The sequence below is a fragment of the Orussus abietinus genome, unplaced genomic scaffold (assembly GCF_000612105.2).
Source record: "Orussus abietinus isolate OABI.00-Male unplaced genomic scaffold, Oabi_2.0 scaffold40, whole genome shotgun sequence".
NCBI classification, from domain to species: domain Eukaryota; kingdom Metazoa; phylum Arthropoda; class Insecta; order Hymenoptera; family Orussidae; genus Orussus; species Orussus abietinus.
The window spans coordinates 920,425-943,052 of record NW_019394244.1 but is presented as its reverse complement, the minus strand read 5'-3'; the positions used below and the strand labels follow the sequence as shown (position 1 = coordinate 943,052).

Genomic DNA, 22,628 nt, shown 5'->3' with positions numbered 1-22,628 from the left:
AACCACGAGCTTTGAGTTCGCCGAGCTTCTCGAGGCGTCCTTCCGGAGCTTAAATTAAAGCTCTAAAGCGATCCACGGGCAGGATAATATCGGCGGCCCTCGGATTTGAATATCTTTTGAAGAGAACCTAGCCGAATCCATTAATAGTCCGTGAAAGATGGGACCATGGACCACCCTAGCCTACCCTCCACCCTCTGGTCTCGTTCTACCTCGAGGACGTTGTTGTCCCTCGGTTTGCCTCTTGTCATCTCTCTCGTAGCTAGTATCGATTCATCGTGCTCAAGTGGAGTCAGATTAAGCGTAAAACTTATGCGCGGTGGATAGATGAAAGAGGCTGGGCCCTGCGCCTCCACCAACGGAGCTGATGGTGTCGGTTGGGCGCTCACCCTGGCCTTTTCCCTTGTCCAGACTTTGACCATACATCGACGCACATCTTTCACAGCTTCCGAGGCTTCATTCAACAGACACCCAACAGTCTAGAACACATACACACGACACAACTTGCCACGGTGATCAGACATCCACACCGCGACGTCTTCTGGCCAAGGATCCGATTCTAGAGTTCATAAGGATTTTTTTTCCCACACAAGTAGAGCCGCAAAAAGAATTTTCCATTGTTGCGAAGACGCGTCATTAGTTGATTGGAAACTGTCAATTTCGCAGTCGTCGAGTTTCCGATTCTAGAGTTCATAAGGATTTTTTTCCCACACAAGTGGAGCCGCAAAAAGAATTTTGCATTGTTGCGAAGACGCGTCATTGGTTTATTTGAAACTGTCAATTTCGCAGTCGTTGAGTTTCCAATTCTAGAATTCATATGAATTTTTTTCCCACACAAGTGGAGCCGCAAAAAGAATTTACCATTGTTGCGAAGACGCGTCATTGGTTGATTTGAAACTGTCAATTTCGCAGCCATCAAATTTCCACGTCTTTTGGTCAAGGATCCGATTCTAGAGTTCATACGAATTTTTTTCCCACACAAGTGGAGCCGCAAAAAGAATTTTGCATTGTTGCGAAGACGCGTCATTGGTTGATTTGAAACTGTCAATTTCGCAGTCGTCGAGTTTCCGATTCTAGAGTTCATACGAATTTTTTTCCCACACAAGTGGAGCCGCAAAAAAAATTTTGCATTGTTGCGAAGACGCGTCATTGGTTGATTTGAATGCCAAAATTAGGGCAATCATTGAGTTCGATCAGGAAACTCGGCAGAGTTTAGTATACTCCATACAGATACGTTTGTACTCCACGGAATTCTAAAATGATATCTGATTAGTAATTTTTTAATCACGTTCCCTAATCAACGGTGTGGATGCTATCATCCTAAATCATTATACCGATTCCATTCGTCCATTTCACTTTGTGCCTTTCGTGGTGAGCACCACGTTGGTAGCGGCTCTACTGATAACAATGTACACTTAAGGCTATTGCAAACATCGCTTATTGCTCTCTAGATCTACCCGCTAATTTTAAGGTGAAGTGAGACACGTCGCGATATTCGAAAATCTGTCACATCCGAATCGACTGATTTTTTTTATAGAAGCTTCACTTCACCTTAAGTTCTTTGGCGAAGCTTCCCTAAACCTTTACACTTAGTCGCCGAGATAACTCGGTCAGTAATTATTATCTCGATACTCTGTTGGTCTCCTACCGCTACGTGTGTGTTCTATTAGGTCGCGGAATAAGTAATGACGTTTTTAACACCTAACGTAACGTGTAAAATGACGGCATTACTTTTGCATCGACCTAATACTTTGCTCTGCGGTCGATGCATTCGATGCGCGCAAATATGTGTATATATAAATTAGCAAATATTCACACATATACACTATTTACACTCGGTTGGGTCCCACACAGTACCAGCATGCTGTTTTATGTACAAGGATAATGCAATCTACCAAGCGTTGGTATTGTATACCGCAGCGCTCCGATTAAGGGGGTATTCGTTTATTTCCGGGAACAAAGAATTGATTTTTCCCATTCTACATTTGATATTGACTCTTTTTCCTCTTTTCCGAAATTTCGGGAATCGTGATCAAGATACTTGACTAGGCGCGACAGAAACGACCATCAAAATTGTCTGATTAAATTACTTTTCAATGAAAATGTGAAACCGTCCGACGAATTTATCAACAAGTTATAATACTTTTGTTATCTACAGAAAAATCATTTGGGACACCTTTTTTAGGACTCTCGAAGACGAACACCCCCTCAACAGTGAAAAACATTTGGCCTGAACAGCACGATCGAATAAATTATTGTCCGGTCTCGCCATAGATTCATCGCGCAAGTCGAACAATGTGTTAATGGAGGCCCAAAAAGAGTACTCGAGTCGAAGTCTTCTTCGTCATCAGTGTATAGCCAGTGGAACATGACAGCGCCATCATCAGCTTACGTCATGTGCAGATCCCCTTTGAGAATCCTGGTGAAGGTCTTCTTGAACTGCTGATTAGCAAGCGCGTAGCAAAAAGGGTTCATAGGACTATTGGCGTAGCAAAGAAAGTACGAGAACATGTAAATATGTCCATTGATGCACGGTGGGTTAGCGCAAAACCCCTCAACGAGAGCAAGGATATGATAAGGAGTCCAGCAGGCAACAAAGGCACCCAGGATGAAGGAAATGGTGCGAAAAGCCTTGCGGGCCCTGTTCTCGGTCTTGGACTTCTGCCTGCCCATGGTTGGATCCTTCCTCTGGGTCTTGGCCTTCAGCCGTTTCCCGATAGACTTGACAAAGTCCCTCCTAGATCCGCCCTCCACATCGGCATCCTTCTTCTTGGACTGTCTCTTCGTGTCGCCACTGGTGGTTCCCGAGATGGTTGGCACAGCGCTGCTGGAAGATGAGTTCTGCGGCGGAACATTAGGCTTTGGTTGATCGGAGAAGCTGTTGGAGGACTCCACAGGAGTGGCAGCGACGACTGTGGTCACTGGCTGGACCTTAGGGTCTTCGACCTTCAGCAGAGTGACTTCGGTGTTCACTTTGCTGACAGTGGGTGAGGTCTGCGAGGCGGCGTGGGTCTGATGGGTGATGAACACACGGGGTGGATGAGTTTGGCTGGACGCGTTGATCATGGCTGGAAGCTGGCTTTGTGGCGGAAGGGTGGTCCCAGCTTGCTGGGCAGTCGCTCTGATGAGTGCGGCTTGGAGCAGGCTGGTGTTGGTCGCGGACGTCGCGACGTTCCCTAGGATAGGCGACGACGGAGCCGTGGAGAGAGGGTTGGCGAGGCTGCAGGAGAAGGAGGATGGAGGACTTTCGTAGGACGGGCTGGGGACGATCACGGAGCTCTCGTCCATGTACCGCAGATCGGCACCATCCAGGCCGGTTAGAATGTCGTAAGTGGCTTGGCCATGGGCAGACACCACCAGGGATTTGGGTCTATCGGTGGAGGAGGACGTGGAGGGGCTCTCGGATATCGGCGGACTGCTCTGGAACTGAGAGGGAGGCGGGATGATGTTCTGCTGGCCACTGGACTGGGAACTCGCGGTTGGGCACTTGCCTTGCCCAGAAGGAGTCGCCTCGGTGGTTTTGGAATCTGCGTCGTTAGACTTCAGGGATTGTTCCGGGGTCAAGGTACTGCTGGACCTGTCCGGCTCCACGGGATTGTCGGTGTCCAGGAGACTTTGCTCCTGAATCTTGGGCAGTGCTTGGGCCTTCGTGGACGCGACGACCTCGCTCGTTGGGGTGGTGGGTGAGATCTTCTTCACCGGGAGATTCATCGCCACCTTCACGGGGGTGATGCCGTTGATCCTTCCGTTGGTGGTGAAAACCTGCAGAGCTCCGGACTGGGCCACTAGCCCAGCAAGCGAGGACCTCTTCCTGATGCTGCTGGCTTGCTGAGTCGGAGCAACCGTGCTGTCCTCGTCGGAGTCGAACGCTGGACTGCTGGACCTCTCCGACTTCTCTGTCTCCGCTGTTGTCCCCGTGGTCTGCTTTCCTCCGGTGTCTCCGGTTTGGTTGGAGCCGGAACTTCCCTTCGACGACTTCTGCCCGGAAGCGGATTCGCCGCTGGTGCCTCCGTCATTCGCTGGCGGCTGTAGGTTGGCGCTCCCTGATGTGGTCGTTGTTACCTTGGGCTTGTCCTGGCTTAGCAAGGTACTCTGGGTTTTAGAGATGCCAATGCCAGCGGCGCGACCAGCCATGCCGGACATCGCGCCTGCGCTTAGCGCCACCATGGACTGCATCTTCCTCTGTTTGGCTTCGCTTTTCTTCTGCATATCGTACGCCGTTTTATAGATGCCGCCGTACAGGATGAACAGGACGATCAGCGTCGTCCAGTAGTATCCGATGATCAGGGCAGTGTTGAATACTGGCTCCTTCAGAAACTGAACAGCGCACTGACCAGGGGCCAGGTCTCTGTACCCCACGAAGTGCTCCCAGCCGAAGATGCTGATGAAGAACAGCAGAGCGGGGATGATCCACGTGATGGTCACCATGTAGATCACTCGGTTCTTCGTCCGCCAGCTCCGGTACTTTGCGGCAATCTTGACCGAGCAAAAACGGTCCACCGTGATCAGCAGCACCGTGTATTGAGACACCAAGCAGACCGTGTAGTCCACGGAGAGCCAGAGGTCGCAGAGCAGGGCTCCCAGATCCCAATACCCCATCAGCACGTAAACCGTGTAGAACGGCATCGATACCGTACCTGCAAACGACGAGCGTCATGATTAACAATAAATACCCTGTTTCCGGTCGATCCATCTACCGCATTTTCTCGAATAACCCAACATCGGTTACCTATGAGCATGTCGGTCGCAGCCAGAGAGGCGATGAAGTAATTACTCGGCTGTCGGATGGTCCTGTCAACAATGAAAGCCAGCAGCACCAGGATGTTCCCCCCGACCGTCAGGACTATACAGATCGCCAGCCCCAATGCGATCAGGACGGTCTGCCATAACTCGAACGGCGGCAAAACCGGCTGCAGCGCCTCCTCTAGATCCAGAAAAAGAAAATCAAGACTTCGGCAACTTGTCGAGACCAATTATTGGCGTTCGCGTAACGATGGACTTTTCCGATAAATCGATGCCGTGCTGATAATTCCCTGCTCAGCTCCACCTGGAACATCTCACTCCACCACCCCGGACTCATCGATAGCGATCGAATCCTTCCTCTTCGCAGGATCTGGCGCCTTTTTCTAGAGGCCGGAAGAAAAAGGGTGGCGGAAATTGTCCGACATTACGAACCCTGGATCGTAGGAGAGGTGACGTTAACGGAAGCGGAGGCGTTGGTGGCGTTCGTGGGGAACCAATCGGGGATGAGCTCGGCGTACTCTCCGCTGCTCCAGCGGGGGTCATTCGAGTCCGGCCAGGTGCCGTTCAGCTGGGTGCACTCCGCCGTCAGGACCTGGTTGTACACGAACCGACACAGCCTCTCCCTCTGCTTCTGCAATTTCCTGATAAACGGAAGAGGACCCTCGTTACTGGTCGTGCCGAAGCTTCCCGTTTGCCAGGGGCCCAATAAAACGCCGACGACTAAGTATCTCGCGCCCTTTTTTTTCCCCTCGGCTTCCTCCAAGACGGAAATAACTACGACCCAGTTGGAAATGTTTGCAGTTCGCTTCCGTCCTTCGCGAACTACCGGGATGGCGGGGAACTTCCCTTTCGTCCATCGCCACACACCACCACCCACTTCGCGCAGACCGACCGGAGAAGGGCCCACGAAGGTGGGTCGAGGAGCACCAGGAAATTAAATGGTTTAAGATTGAAATCCCATCCCAGATCCAAAGTTTGGAGGTCCAGCTATACTCGCTCCAACATCCAGAACCCTGTAAGAGTGAATAATCCGACAGGGTACTGGTTTTTGCAGATGCTTGGTGGGGTCGCAGGGAGAGTACTCTCCAGGAGTTAGAGAACAGCGTCAAAGGAGTTCTTTTGGGTGGAGTTGCCAAACCCCATGGCTGAATGGCACTGCTGCCAGGTCGGCGAGATAGTTAACGAAGCCGGCCGAGATTCGAGAGTCCCAGCAACAGACGTCATCGTCCGGTCGCCATTAGGGCGAGTCCGGTCTGGGGGCAAAATGGAAAGGAAAAAGAAACGACGACCACGTCCCGAGCGACACACGGCCTCGCCTGCTGTAGCTCGGCAAGAGTCAAAGGCTGAATGCCCCGGGTGCACAATGAGCTTGAAATAAGCATGAATGGAGCCGCATCCAAGGCCCCCCTCGGCATCCCCGCCGACGGCCAAGGAATGGCGGAATGCGCCTTAAAGAGGGCGAACTGCTTTTTAAATAATTCACCCTCTCGATCAGCCCAAGCTAGGGTCGTTGAATGTTCCTGGAGGAACTCCGCTGGATAAACACGCTCTGCATGCCCCGGGAGGGTGGACTGGATTGCACCTTGGGTTCCATCAAGACCCATGGGGAGGATATCCACGTGGAGCATCCCTATGGTGGATGCCTTGAACACTTCTCTGGGGGTGTTGGATCCTCGATCGAAATTTCCACCCAACTCTGATCCTTTAATTGGAGTCCTTCGGTAGGTTTCAAGGGAACAGAGACATAGATGGGAACTCCTAGAAGGATCGACCTGATGTCGCAGCGGTGATGTGGGGACTTGGTTGATGTCGCTGTCAGGGATGTCCCAATATCGACGTTCGTGTCTCCAGCTCCCTAGGCCACCTCATATCCACCCATGCATTGTGAACATTCGGAAGTGCAGCCAGCGTGCACCTTGGGTTCCATCAAGACCCATGGGGAGGATATCCACGTGGAGCATCCCTATGGTGGATCCCTTGAACACTTCTCTGGGGGTGTTGGATCCTCGATCGAAATTTCCACCCAACTCTGATCCTTTAATTGGAGTCCTTCGGTAGGTTTCAAGGGAACAGAGACATAGATAGGAACTCCTAGAAGGATCGACCTGATGTCGCAGCGGGGATGTGGGGACTTGGTTGATGTCGCTGTCAGGACTGTTCCAATATCGACGTTCGTGTCTCCAGCTCCCGAGGCCACTTCATATCCACCCATGCATTGTGAACATTCGGAAGTGCAACCAGCGTGCACCTTGGGTTCCATCAAGACCCATGGGGAGGATATCCACGTGGAGCATCCCTATGGTGGATGCCTTGAACACTTCTCTGGGGGTGTTGGATCCTCGATCGAAATTTCCACCCAACTCTGATCCTTTAATTGGAGTCCTTCGGTAGGTTTCAAGGGAACAGAGACATAGATAGGAACTCCTAGAAGGATCGACCTGATGTCGCAGCGGTGATGTGGGGACTTGGTTGATGTCGCTATCAGGACTGTTCCAATATCGACGTTCGTGTCTCCAGCTCCCGAGGCCACCTCATATCCACCCATGCATTGTGAACATTCGGAAGTGCAGCCAGGGACTTCTGCAACTTCCTGGGACTCTTTCGAAAGGAGTCGCGCCGATAGCAATGGCCGAGGAAGCGAAACGAATAAAGAATAGCGAGATGGGACCCATTGTCTCGGAGTTCTCGGGGGTAAATACTCGCCCTCGTTACGCGGCCTTAAAGCTGCTCTGGCGAAACTCTCGTTCGCGGGAGGAAAGTCTCTCTAGGAGCCTAATGGCCGGAAAATCGACGTGTTCTCCAATTCCGCCGAATTGGGGAGCACTTGGAGCGGTTTCCGCGAGGTGCATCAGCAAATAGCAGGTGCATCCCTTCGTTTGGGTACCAGATCTTAACCCCAGTTCGTGTATTACTAACAATGAGTCTAAGAGAGAAGAAATGAAGGTTCTTGGATTTAGAGAGCCTTCGAAGATAGAGACGTTTTTTGGACCATCTGCATCTATTGCGATGTCGATGGCCACCAGACATAGAACTTTATACTTGGACCTTGGAGGACCATCGTCGAAGAATGGCGTTATCACGTGGGGGAATAAAAAGCTATAACCGGAGGAATGGAGGGATGCAAATAGGGCTAGAGACTGCGAGAAGAATCCCAATGGAAGCTGCAACAAGTACCTCGGCACGGTTCCAACATTCGCCAATTTTTCTCGAGGGACTAAACTGTTGCACCCCGCGCCGCCATTTCAGGATAGTTGGCGAAAATAATTACCCTGGTGGGCATAAAAAAAAAAAGGGATACGCCATGAGAAACCCATCTAGAAAGAGACATGCAGAATGCAAAGTCTGATGCCGATGTCGCGGCCCGCTGAGTTTCGCCGGATTTTTTCGGCTCCTGCCTTTCCGGCTTCTTTGAAAGGTTTTTGTTTTCATTTCTGACCCCGTTGCGGTATAGAAATTTCAAAAGCCGGAAAACCAGGCGGTAGATCCGTCGTACAAAACGCGTAACCCACTGCTGGGGGCAGATATCGGGCCTCTTCTATTCCGAATCTGCCTAAAATCTGCGGATCTCCTCCAGTGGCGGTCCAGATACATGGAAGAGAGGATGTTCCCTCCGGGAGATGTTTGGAATATCACGACTGCTTCCCATCACAGAAATGTGTCGTGATAAGCCATTTCATGGAGTCTCACCCAATCGCAACGAGTCCATCCCCGAAGCTGAAGAAAAATCGACGTTACTAGGCGATGACCTCCTATCGTAAGAGTTCCTAGACCTGTACGTAGGATTATGGCGAGGGATGAAGAGCTTACGACTACGATGGGACGTCTCGTCGTCCCCAAAGACGAGGAAATTCCCCCCGCGGCCCCTCAGGGTGGCTTCTTCTCGACATCGGTCTTTGAGAGCCGAAGGAGAGAACTGCGGCTAAAAAGCGGAGCACCAGCAAAAAGAGCCACACGGTGCAGTGAGCATCCACCCGGATGACACCCAGACGGATCTTCGCGGTTGCACATCGTAGACCTTTCGCGTCGCACAATGGACTGCATCCTCTGTTGCACCCTTATCGACTTGCCACTCCTAGAGGAGCATCCCACCCTTTAAAGACACGCGAAAGCTCTCTGGACCTTCATCGGCCGTGACTTCTAGTAACGAGCAGTCCAAACACTCTCCGAAGTCTCGTTTCGCCATCACCTTTGGTCATCTTCTGGGGATATCACTGGAGATTATGTCGAATCGATCATCCAAGGATGTGTCCATCTGTCCTGGAACCCTCGCACGTGGGAGAAAGATGCACCCTGCATTTTATTCCGCATAATATTCCGCTCTTATCGGGAGTGCAATCGAGAGTTGGCATCGAGGGCATATTGATTTCCCGAGGAGGAGTCCTGGAAGGCATCTCCCGGTGGAAGCAATCAAGCGAAACATTGGAGACACCCAGCATCCCCTGGACCACCTCTGGGCGAGATTTCCAGATTTCGAGATTTCCACCGAATCGCGACAATCTCTGCGGACCTGGGTGGATCTGAATCTCGCGGAAGATCCGGAGGTCGGAAGCCGCAGGGCACGAGGCGACCCGAAGAATGAGTGGTCCAGATGAGGCTGAGGAAAAAGGAGATCATTCCCTGGGACCAGTCCGAGGGGTTTCCCTTTGCTCGATCTAACTCTCATCAGGACAGCCTCGGCCTACTCTGGAAAAACTTTGAGAAGAGCCGTTATCATCGCGAGATATGACCTGGAAGACTTGGAAGATCTGCCGGGAGTTCTCCCAAAACGGTGGCTGGAACGATAGCGAGAAATCCCAGGAATTTTTGCCCTATCAAAGTTGAAGCGATTAGATGATATCAGCTGTCGATGGGATCGGACCAGGATAGATTGACCAGCAACAATAAACAAGATATCGAAACAACCTAAAAGAACCTACAAAGATGTCCACCCTCGTTCGGCATGGACATTTCCTAATTGCAAAACGCACCCTTCAAACTCTGTTATCATGCTTCCCCATGTGAACAGAAAGAATCTCCTTTTCCTAGAGTCGTCTCATGATAAGGTTGGCTTGGAATGGGTTAACCCACAACAGGAGATCCCAGGAGGAGCCGAAGAAGTCACCCTCCGGAAGTCGCGTCCCCAACGAATCGAGTCTACACTCGGTGTGGGGTCGTTCCCGAAACATTCGCGATAGCAACACACCTCGACGTGGATGCTGCGACCAGGAGGGGGGAAATCTCCATCGCCCTCGGGAATTGAGCGAACCCATTTAATAACCGTGCTAGCCTCCAGCCTGGAGGGCGACATTGAATCCGCTCCACCGGATTCCACCCTAACCACCGACCGGTGTCGCCGCTTCCGACATCGGCGAACGACCTCGGCCAAGATTCCCCAGATGCTGAGAACCATGTTCGATCATTGGCAGGAATTAAGATAGAAATTCTGGGGTACCTATCGCTAGGTAGCCATCGGTCATAGATCTTGGTGGACGTTCTGGTGCCGATCAGCACTTATTTTAACCAGCAGCACCATGTTCGATCAGTAGCAGGAATTAAGATAGAAATTCTGGGGTACCTATCGCTAGGTAGCCATCGGTCATAGATCTTGGTGGACGTTCTGGTGCCGATCAGCACTTATTTTAACCAGCAGCACCATGTTCGATCAGTGGCAGGAATTAAGATAGAAATTCTGGGGCCATCAAGATCTTGGTGATCGTTCTGGTGCCGATCAGCACTTATTTTAACCAACAGCACCTTCCAGCAGAACCATGTTCGATCATTGGCAGGAATTAAGATAGAAATTCTGGGGTACCTATCGCTAGGTAACCATCGGTCATAGATCTTGGTGGACGTTCTGGTGCCAATCAGCACTTATTTTAACCAGCAGCACCATGTTCGATCAGTAGCAGGAATTAAGATAGAAATTCTGGGGTACCTATCGCTAGGTAGCCATCGGTCATAGATCTTGGTGATCGGTGCCAATCAGCACTTATTTTAACCAGCAGCACCATGTTCGATCAGTAGCAGGAATTAAGATAGAAATTCTGGGGTACCTATCGCTAGGTAGCCATCGGTCATAGATCTTGGTGATCGTTCTGGTGCTGATCAGCACTTATTTTAACCAGCAGCACCTTCCAGCAGAACCATGTTCGATCAGTGGCAGGAATTAAGATAGAAATTCTAGGGTACCAAACTCTAGTTAACCATCGGTCATAGATCCTGGTGATCCTTCTGGTGCCGATCAGCACTTATTTTAAGCAGCAGCACCTTCCAGCAGAACCATGTTCGATCATTGGCAGGAATTAAGATAGAAATTCTAGGGTACCAAACGCTAGTTAACCATCGGTCATAGATCTTGGTGATCCTTCTGGTGCCGATCAGCACTTATTTTAGCCAGCAGCACCATGTTCGATCAGTGACAGGAATTAAGATAGAAATTCTGGGGTACCAAACGCTAGTTAACCATCGGTCATAGATCCTGGTGACCGTTCTGGTGCCGATCAGCACTTATTTTAGCCAGCAGCGCCATGTTCGATCAGTGACAGGAATTAAGATAGAAATTCTGGGGTACCAAACGCTAGTTAACCATCGGTCATAGATCCTGGTGACCGTTCTGGTGCCGATCAGCACTTATTTTAACCAGCACCCACCTCGGCCAATTTTCAGGGATCGATCCCATCAACCTACTCGTGTACCCAGGGTGTTTGTAGGTTAGGTTCCAGTCGAACTCTCGACTGGATCGGAGATCGATGGCATCGCGTTCGCCACGCTAGTTCGAGTTGACTGAAATTGGTTCATGGTCACCTCTTGTACCCAAGCCACGTGGTTTCCACTTCGGCTTGGAACTCTTTCCTTCCTCGGTTCCCATAGCCGCCCCCTGGGCTGTTAGTTGGTAATGACTGGATATTAAAGTTCTTATCAGTACCCTATTATCCCGGTAATGAGGCCTCTTTGTTTATCGAGCTTGAACGGCGACAAGTCCCTCGGCAGGGGTCCGGGACTAGACTTAACAGTTTGGAGGTTAAGGGGGTGTGAAACCGGAGTCAAAGGTATCAATCGTTCATAAATGTAATTTTTCTCCAAACTGGGTGTACCGAATCGTTTCATAGTTCTCCCTTCTCGAGATGCAATCCGGGGCTCTCGGCGACGTCCCTGCGTCAGCTTCTACAAAGCTGGGGAATAAAAACAATTTTCCCTCTTTCTTCCCTCCCGTTTCTCTCTTCCCAGCCCAGTTGCACCGATCTGTTCATCCTGCTTCACGAGGGGACATTTAGATATCCAGGCTAATCCCCAGGAAGCCTGGTGACGTGAAGTGGCGTCGAAGAGGTCTCGTTCATGAAACAACTTGAATGTGGAGGCTATAAACCTGTGTAAGTGACATTTCATGGGCACAGAGACCTCCCTTATACCCCTTAAATTCAAGTTACAAAGTTTGAAACGATTCGGTTCGTCCAATTCGGAGTAAAGTTACATTTATGAACGATTGACACCTCGGATGCCACTTTCGCATCCCCTTAAAGATCTTGGCTCCTCTGCCACGTCTATTAGCAAGAAGTGGTCGACGCGATCTCTCGTCTGCGAGACAAGAACGAGTCCCTAGGATTCTCTCTCTGGTAACTTCTGGTGATATATTAAATTTCACACAATCGCCCGTTGCGGCCGGCAATTCTCTACGACGACCTGAAAGCCAACCAACCGTGTCTCCATGAGGGAGAAAACCAATAAGCAGGATACGGTGCACCTCGCTCGGTGATTAACTTCATGACGCCGAGTGCGAGGAGAGTTTCGCTGTTAACTTCCTGCCGGAAGTGTCAACTTCTCCTTCAAATTATCAGGATTTCTGGAAGGTCTTCGCATCGATGCTTCGACGTTAGTTCGATGGTACGAAGTTCTTCGTCTGATTACTCTAAATGTTTTATCGCACTCATGCGTAATGCATTTTTTAAGGACTCGAAAAGACGCGGTTGCGTTTCAAGCAAGATCATTAGCGTACTTTGTTATATTGTTTCTTTCGTATGTTGCATTTTCGAAATTCTTGAAGAGACCTCCAATTTTGTACGACACTCATGTAATGCATTTTCATGTAATGCATTCAACGTAATGCATTTCTGAAGGATTAGAAAAGACGCGGTTGCGTTTCAAGCAAGATCATGAGCATACTTTGTTATTTTGATTCTTTCGTATGTTGCATTTTCAAAATTCTTGAAGAGACCTCCAATTTTTTATGACACTCATGCGTAATGCATTTTTGAAGGACTCGAAAAGACGCGGTTGCGTTTCGAGCAAGATCATCAGCATACTTTGTTATATTGATTCTTTCGTATGTAGCATTTTTTAAGGACTCGAAAAGACGCGGTTGCGTTTCAAGCAAGATCATGAGCATACTTTGTTATATTGATTCTTTCGTATGTTGCATTCTCAAAATTCTTGAAGAGACCTCCAATTTTTACGACACTCATGCGTAATGCATTTTTCAAGGATTCGAAAAAAACGCGGTTGCGTTTCAAGCAAGATCATGAGCATACTTTGTTATATTGTTTCTCTCGTATGTTGCATTTTCGAAATTCTTGAAGAGACCTCCAATTTTTTGAAACCTTCGGATCGATTCGAAACAAAAGACAGTTCCTTTTCTAACCTCATTTTAATATCCATTCTATTCCTGAGTTTCGTAGAGGCGGATCGTTGACAGCTCAAAAAGTGTCCCGGGGGGTCAGGAGTATTTGTAACTGCTGATATCAGGAAATTAACATCGATTCTTACGTCCCTCATGATATAAGCCGACTAATGGGCTCAAGAATAGCCAATGGAAACGTTGATGATGGCCCGGAACTCGATCGGTGACAAGCAGGTCTAGCTATCATAATTTAAGGGGGTAAATACACCCTTAAGGTTTCATGAAAGGGTCATTCTGCATAAATCAAAATACATACATATACAAATAAAATGACAGGTGGTTGACAATGTTGCGATTCAAACATCTCGAAACGTCACACGGTATCAACGTTATCAAAAAATGACAGTTGGTTGGCAATGTTGCGATTCAAACATCTCGAAACGTCACACGGTATCAACGTTATCAAAAAATGACAGTTGGTTGACAATGTTGCGATTCAAACATCTCGAAACGTCACACGGTATCAACGTTATCAAAAAATTACTGGTGATTAACAATGTTGCGATTCAAACATCTCGAAACGTCACACGGTATCAACGTTATCAAAAAAATGACAGTTGGTTGACAATGTTGCGATTCAAACATCTCGAAACGTCACACGGTATCAACGTTATCAAAAAATGACAGGTGGTTGACAATGTTGCGATTCAAACATCTCGAAACGTCACACGGTATCAACGTTATCAAAAAATGACTGGTGATTAACAATGTTGCGATTCAAACATCTCGTTCGAAGATGCGCACAGAACCTACCAAACATCGAAACGTCACACGGTATCAACGTTATCAAAATATCAAAGGGAGATGCCGAGAAGACAAGATGGCGGACCAACGTCAGATAAGGGTTGGTTGTAATCAGAAGTCCATGGCGGGAGTTTCCCGACGCTCGTGTACTCCAGTTCTACATACGTACTTGTATACATTCCACGTACACTCGCACGATGCGTACAAAGATGTCGAGTAATTGACCTATGTGCAAGAGCGTCGCGTACAATGGCACCCGAGCGTACAGGTGCACACGTGACAAGGGTGCAGAATGCACCTGTACAGAATGCAGGAATTCGCGTGCGGCCTCGGATCGAAGGAGGGTCCTTGAAGAAGAAGGACGAGGATTCGAAAGGCAGCGAAACAGCCATTTCGATCGAAGGCCCGCCATTGTTGATCATTGTTGATAGACTTGGCCTTTGCGATCAAACCAGACACGTATGTCATGTACTTAGAGGGTTGTTAAAATTGCAACTGCAAGGAGTTACAAGGAGAAACCTGTCATATTCCCGGATTAAATTGTTGCACCTGAGGTTGAAGCCCACTTCCGGTCCCGGTTTTTTTTTTAAACAAACCCAGGGCGGAAATTCCAAATTAAATTTAAATATTCCTCCCTCGAAGGGGAATTGTTCCATTTGATAATGAGGCTTTCTGGAATTTCTCACGGATGAATTTCTGCCCTCCAATGCTTATCATTCTGGGAAATATTTTTCAGAAGTGGAGTTCCCCTCCAGGGGGCGAAAAAGATTTCTTAATTAACAGGTGAAGTAGGTAATCTAATTTAAAGTTAGGCAATCTAATTGCGAGTCGGGCACTAATATAATCGAAATAGATCTAAAATTCTTGCTAATTTTTGCGACGTGGGAAATTTCATCCATCAGGCCTCGTGGAAACTCGATAAAAATCGAGGGAAAAGTGTCTCACCTGAGCGATTTTAATTCCAGGATCGGAAACAGGGAAATTGAGGTAACTTCTCCGCGGTCCATCGTGAAAATTTCGAGAAAATGCCGAAAGGCCATGTTTAACCTCTCGCATTCAGGAGTTTCGACCTCGCAACTTCGAAATGAACTTTGAATCCTCCGCGAAGAGACTCTCCGGACTTTCGGTCCCTTTCTGCCCTGAAATTGCTATGCGGAACATCGCTCGACCAACATCGCTCCCTTCGGCTCCAATTCCGCAGACTAGACCTTAACTCTAGACACATGCGATTCGAGATACCCTACCGATGTTGCTTCCACATTGCAGCTGCATGTGCAACATCTTCGGCTGCATGTTAAGGTGAAGTGAAACCCCCTTCAAATCAGTCGATTAGAATACAACGCTTTTTTTAAGGGTATTAGACCTTTGACACATCACTCCTGATCATCTAAGAATTGTCCTGACACATTCAAAATTTGGATTTTTTTTTTATTTTTAACTCAGCCCAGACCAGAACCAAAATGGCGTCGAGCTCTGATATTTCGAACAATATACAATTATCGAAGGCTCTGATATGAGAATCGAAAGGGTCAGGACAATTTTACGACAATTTAGAACACTCTGGTAATCGATAAACTCGCATTTGAACAGGATAAGGGCAAAAAAAGTGTTAGGAAAATCTTCTTTATCGACGTCGATCAAGTTCCTCGACGTGTTTCACTTCACCTTAAGATCGAATGACACCCTTATAGCAGAATAGCGTATTTAAAGGCGACGTGAAAATGGCGTCAAAGAGATGTTCATGAAATCCCTTTTTCATACAGAAAACGAAATTTGAGCAGCGATCCGTCAATGAGAGTGTCTTCGGATTTAATGGAGAGGCTGGGGATGGGGATAAAACCATGGACACTAAATGGACATCGATGGGCCGGTCTTGAGGGTGATTGATCGGAGGAAGATGAACCCTATTGTTGTTAAGGTTTTAGGGGAAAGATTTGGGATTTCCCTTCAACTAGGCCGAAGACAAGGGAGATGAATTACTTTAATTAATATCAGACAGGCTTATGAAAATCGATTTACGAAAATGGCGACTGTTAACCCTTAAAGAAAATTCCCGAAAAAAAATTTCGATGCACGCAGAACGAACCTTTCGTATTACTTTGAGGGGACAGTATCTATTGTACGAAAAGAAGTCTGGAATAAAAGAGATGCAACCGTGGAGGCAGGTTTTCATCCTTCGACCACCCCACCTCTTGGTTCTCCGAGAGCCAGAGGTTTCCCATCTCCAGGCTCGTTGCTTCTGCTCGAAAAGTGAAATTCCCTGGTGGAGGGCTCGGCCACCCTCGAGAACCTTATGCCGACTTGCGGCCGAGTGGGGAATTCCCGCGAATGGCATTCATTTCGCCCAGGGAGTGCCTCGAAAATGCTGGAGTATGGTCCAGGGTGGAGGCGCGCGTACGGAGGTCCTCGAAATGTCCTGCTTTCGTTTGCATTTCAGAAGATCGAGCTTTTCTCAGTTTTCCAGCCTTTTGAAAATCCCACTGTGGGAGGTCTTGCTCCCTGTAGATGTCCCCAACATCCCCCAATCGGAAGGAACCCCTGCTGGAAATATCCTCCCTTAGGGTCCCTACATGTGACTCCTTGTTCCCGGGAGCGAATGCATCCTCGGCGAATGCACTTTCCTCGGATTCCGAGTTCACTGAGTGGCGTTCACCAGACGTTCTCGATGTCCCCGAAGCTGGGGAACTCGATAAACGAACCTCCACTCCTGGCGCACAATCGAGTTTCGTGCATCGCTTCTGCCTCGTGTCGTGACACTCGCACGGCTAAGAAGGTCGGCCATGACGGCCGTGAGACATCGCCTTCCTGAGATCTCGGTCGACGATACGAAACGTCGACTTCTGTCCGACCTTTAAACTCTTCGACTTCTGACGACGCGATGCGTGACTCGTTCTGGTCGACGGAAATTGTGCCCAGATTGTGATCGCTCCTGAAGGATCTTCGCATCTGATCGATCCTGGGACCAGATTTGGAAACTTTTTCCAACTCGGAAAAAGGTTTCACTCCTTCGGAAAATTGATATAGACCTTCTTTAGGACTTGATTTTTCACCTGACACGATTTATCCTGGTGAACGCTAAGGAAAGACATGGTAAGGATGCAATTTCTAATCCAACACAAAGACAGATCGTCGACTTCTGTCCGACCTTTAAGGTGAAGTGAAACACGTCGAGGAACTTGATCAACGTCGATATAGAAAATTTTTCTAAATGCCTACGTTGCCGACGTTCGTTTTTATATTGACAGCTGTATCTAATTATATTGGGTATTGTACCAAATGGCATCTGTGATTTTCAGGTCAATTCAATTTTCACTCCGAGACCTCGCATTACCATCGTTTTAGCAAAGAAGCGCATACAACACTTTTTTTACCTTTATCCCGTTCAAATGCGAGTTTATCGATTACCAGAGTGTTCTAAATTGTCTTAAAATTGTCCTGACCCTTTCGATTCTCATATCGGAGCCTAAAAAATAAAAAAAAAACAAATCCAAATGTTGAAGCAAAGACATGGTAAGGATGCAATTTCTAATCCAACACAAAGACAGATCGGCAGCCTACTTAGAAACCCTAACTAGAAGCTGGATTTAAATGTGCGTCATTTCAATGGATGAATTTTATTTCATCGAGGTCGATTCTATTTCTCAGCGCCTTTCATATCGTCCTAATCAGAGCCGCTCTCAAGGGTGAGGATAAGAGGGAAATAATGGGCGACGGTATTGTAAAAAACCTCGTAGCGCAGCAATTCTTCTTTCGTCGAATTTCAAGCACCGACCTTATCCTTCCATTGTGGAAGCCGCTTATTTTCATGAATGCTTATTATTGGGAAGTAATAATATCGCGGATCCACGCGCACCTCCGATATCGACTTCAGATTTCGGGTTACGAGGCCGGAGATATTTTCTAAAATCCCCCCATGCCATCTTCGATCATTAGCATAGTTTAGCATTATTTTTTTACCATTATGCATATTTCGATTTTTTTTTATCCCCTTTTATAAGTATTCAGAGAAAGTGGGGAGGTGGAAAGCCATTCTCCATGGCAGAGAATAATTGCAATTTCGAAAAAGTATCCATTGTCGACTTTCCGGCCATTACGAGTCGCCTCGATTTCTATTCTTTCCTCCACTTCCGCTTTCTGTTTTCCGCGATAGAGGCAATTTTCCGTGCGGCGGAACTTTACGCATCCCAGCGGCCGAAAAACCGGACGATAAAGCTCCTCTAAACCAATCCGGGCCAAATTGCATCCTTGACCCAGAAAAATCCCGTCCATTCACGGGTGGAGTAGCCTAGGTGACTCCTCAGCCTTTCCAGAATGGGAAGGAAATCGCTTCCGATTCGCAAGGCCTTCAAGAAGGTATCGTCTTTTTCCAAATATCGACATCCACACGGAATGGAGAAACGAGGATCACATCCAAAATGCCGATAAGTCGGAGGAACAAGATCAATGCGACACTCCCATCACGTCCCACTTTGGTCCAATCGAAAGATCAGTCTTCGAGGGATGTATGAATACCCTGATAGAGAGGTTCTGCAACCAGGTACTGGATGATAAAATCTTTCGATTGGATCTTTTAGCGACGAATTAATATCCTGATCGAGATGGAAGCGACCGAGCATGCAGGATATCCGGAACGGATCGGCGCAGCAATGACCAAAGACTCGATCGATGGACGGAAATGAGCGTCGAATTAAGCCCCAATTAATTACCGGGCCGGCAATCGGGCCGCAGGGAGGATGGACCAACTCACCATTGCGTGATGAAGTCGGTGCCGATCGTGAAGACCGGAGTGACGGTCCGGTTCACGTCCGTGCCGTTCAGGCCGCTGTCCGTGCCGTTCAGCTCCATGGCCCAATTCGAACCGGAACCCTCCCCGAGGAAACCAGCTCGTTCAACACCCAGTCATCTGCGAGGCATCCTGGGAACACGAGACAGACCCGTAGAAAAAAGGGTTGTTAGGATACTTCATAGGTTACGCCTAGACTTTGGATGGGTACCACCTACCCATGCTGAGTAGCCCCGGTCTACTTCAACCATTACCGTAATTTCATACGATTCTTCTTCTACTACCACATCGTAGAATGTCCTGGCCAGGTTTTGAATAAAATAAAAGAAAAACTGCGACCTTCCAATGCGGATGTTCGCACCACAACAAGACTTCATCCCGAAAAGTAGCTAAGGACTTTGGGCAACCCAATCCAATTCCACCGATGCTTGGGCATCAAGGATGAGCTCGTTTTACCTGCACTTGTTAGAGTCCTGCTATGATTTATCGTAACCTGGGAACACGAGACACAGACCCGTAGAAAAAAAGGGTTGTTAGGATACTTCATAGGTTACGCCTAGACTTTGGATGGGTACCACCTAGCCATGCCGAGTAGTCCCGGTCTACTCCAACCATTACCGTCATTCCATACGATTCTTCTTGTACTATCACATCGTAGAATGTCCTGGCCAGGCTTTGAATAAAAGTAAAGAAAAACTGCGACCGTCCAATGCGGATCCTTCATCGGGATGGTTGCACCACAACAAGACCATCCCGAGAAGTAACTAGGGACTTTGGGCAACCCAATCCAATTCCACCGATGCTTGGGCATCGAGGATGAGCTCTCGTTTTACCTGCACTTGTTACAGCTCGGTATGATTTATCGTAACCTGGGAACACGAGACAGACCCGTAGAAAAAAGGGTTCTTAGGATACTTCATAGGTTACGCCTAGACTTTGGATGGGTACCACCTACCCATGCTGAGTAGCCCCGGTCTACTTCAACCATTACCGTCATTCCATACGATTCTTCTTGTACTATCACATCGTAGAATGTCCTGGATAGGTTTTGAATAAAATAAAATAAAAACTGCGACCTTCCAATGCGGATGTTTGCACCACAACAATACTTCATCCCGAAAAGTAACTAAGGACTTTGGGCAACCCAATCCAATTCCACCGATGCTTGGGCATCGAGGATGAGCTCGTTTTACCTGCACTTGTTAGAGTCTTGCTATGATTTATTGTACCGCGAGTTGCCACCTTTAGATCGACCAGCACGACGCTAAAAGCTCGACAAAAGCTAATTTATTCCCCGTGTTCCCGAGGGGTTGGGGCCGCCTCTGTTACGCGTTGGAAATGGTAATTCGCGCGGTAACTAACGCCACCACCGGCGTTTCGTATTTATTCACAAACAACCTGCCGACTAATTGTTCTCGCGTGCTTTCTTACAGTTGGCCGGGCTTTCGAGCCGGTACTCGCGTCTTCGGAGCGTTCGACGTCCCCCGGAAGAGAAGGTGGAGGAGAGGTTGGACCTTCCGGGCTGTTCCACTCTGAAAAGCTCACCTGGGGGACGACCTCGAGCTTACTGGCTAATGGGGTCAGGTCAGGGAAACCGGGGAAAGTTTTGAGAGCCGGGATATCACCAGAAAATGGCCTTCCTTATGAGGCTTCTACATGTATCGATGACTCGTTAAGGTTACCGCTGATCATCGCGACATTGTGGACGCGGTTGAATTATTTCCACGGTCTGCCTTTTTGCATCAACCAAGACCAAGAGGATTCTGATGGTGTCTTGGTCTTGGTCTTGGTCTTGGATTTGGATTTTCTTCCAGCTCGTCCCTGGTCCTGCGTCGCCGCTCGGAGGTAGAAGGAACACGAGGAGATCCTTGATCCTTAAAATGCAATCCGAGAGCAAAGCGTTCTATTATCAGACCCGATGCTATCGTTAGACCCGGGTTAGGACGGCTTCTCGACTGCCCATCCTTTTCCTTGTCGTTAAGCGAGCTAAAGTGGCGCGTTTAACGTCTTCGGCTGCGTCTCGAGAGCCCCAAGTAACGACCCAGGCTTTGCTCATCTTTCGCCCTTTTATCTCCTCATTCTTATCTCCATAGGATACAATTATGCCGTCCGGCCAGAACATTTGTGAAAATAGAGAGATTTTCAAGCGCCTCCCATTGCTGGATCATCGCAATTGGGATCGACTAAAGTTTTGCCAAAATCTTGAAATTGACCAACTGCAAAGGACGACATAGAAGTATTGGTCGGAAAATCCTGCCAAGTGTCGGTGTCTGGATTAGGCTTATCTTTTGTCTCGGTATAGAGTCCGTGTCTCATTGCTGGATCATCGCAATTGCGATCGACTAAAGTTTTGTCAAAATCTTCAAATTGACCAACTGCAAAGGACGACATAGAAGTCTTGGTCGGAAAATCCTGCCAAGTGTCGATGTCTGTATTAGGCTTATCATTTGTCTCAGTACAGAAGTGTCGGGTATAGAGTCCGTGTCAGTCTCTCGTTTCGAGCAATCGTCCGATGCACGTATCGATCCCCGCCCTCGTCAGACTCGCGCCTATCGGCAGTGCGCGAGGACAGCTACTTTTTTTTCTTTCCCTCTCCTTTTATTTTTTTTTAACAGTGATTGTAGAGCTTTTGAGCTTGGGTCGCAAAGGGGGAGCCGAGCTCGACATACGTATCGAGCATGGAGATGCGGAACGGGGTACATACAGATAATAAAAAAAAAAAAGAAAAAATGATAAAGCTCCGGTTTGGAGGTCCCTACATCCGGTCTGCAGATGAGAGGAAATGATCCATAGATCTTCGGAAGGGGGTCATTTTCATCAACATTTCCATGGTGCACTTTTGTTACAAGTTAATGAGTGCTTTTTTAATGGGCACTCCGTACGTATGGACACTCGTTGATGGAAAAATCGTGTACAGCGTTATTGGCACCGAGACAATACTGCAATGTCTGTCTTATCGGTACAACGGTGACATGCATAGATGAATGTTCGGCCCCACAAGTGGATAAAGACCGATCAACCACGGCCGTTCATTTTTTATTCCTCCCTACAGTGATTGGTATTGGTTACCGATGCACCAAATGTTAAACATTTTTCCAAGCCGTTCAGAATTTCAAGAGGGATAATTGTAGAAGTTCTGATAGTGGACATGTTACAGTGAAACACCGAAATCTGGAGAATGTCGGTTTTCACCGGTGAATGTTAACATTCACCGGTAAATGTTGACACTCACCGGTGTGTGATTGTCGACACACACTGGAGAGGGTCCGAATGTACAACGATGTAATGAAATATTCGATCTTTCACCGACGTATTTGGTATCTGTTGACATTCACCGGTGAAAGTCGACATTCTCCAATTTCGGTCATTCACGGTAACACACACATATCTATCCAGTCTTATCAACGTCAATCCCTAGGACCTAAAAGTCCAGATCGAACCTTGCGGTTCATTGGGCTGACACCTCGGCTCTTTTTCCGCGTTTTATGTATTTCTTTTTTTTTTATTTTTTTTTTCCCTCCCACGGGGTATTTCTCTCTCGTTCCTTCCTGGTTCCGCCAGTCATTGCTTTGCATTCGCCTCTGGCGATTTTTTCTTCCTGGTAGGCCGATCGATCCCTGCTGGGAAAATGCTTCGACGCTATTGCGTGCGCCTCTTCGGGTTTAAACTCGAAACAAATGTAGCGGAATGGCAGAACCCGGTCAAAAG

General features: G+C 48.1%; 1 protein-coding gene across 1 annotated transcript; it reads right to left on the bottom strand.

The window, feature by feature from the left end:
* Window positions 1–2,385: 2,385 nt before the first annotated feature.
* On the bottom strand, window positions 2,386–18,982 carry LOC105704320 (muscarinic acetylcholine receptor gar-2). The gene is made up of 4 exons (XM_012433411.1): window positions 18,885–18,982; window positions 5,173–5,381; window positions 4,727–4,921; window positions 2,386–4,634 (listed from the first exon to the last, which is right to left on the bottom strand). The coding sequence occupies exons 1-4, from the start codon at window positions 18,980–18,982 to the stop codon at window positions 2,386–2,388; spliced, it is 2,751 nt and encodes a 916-aa protein (XP_012288834.1).
* Between the last annotated feature and the right edge of the window lie 3,646 nt (window positions 18,983–22,628).

Excerpts from the sequence above, each read along its gene's own strand:
- LOC105704320 (XM_012433411.1), bottom strand. The coding sequence starts at position 18,982 with ATGGAGCTGAACGGCACGGACAGCGGCCTGAACGGCACGGACGTGAAC. Across the intron at positions 5,382-18,884 it reads ACCGACTTCATCACGCAATG|GAAATTGCAGAAGCAGAGGG; the intron begins GTGAGTTGGTCC and ends TCCGTTTATCAG. Across the intron at positions 4,922-5,172 it reads CACCTCTCCTACGATCCAGG|AGGAGGCGCTGCAGCCGGTT; the intron begins GTTCGTAATGTC and ends TTCTGGATCTAG.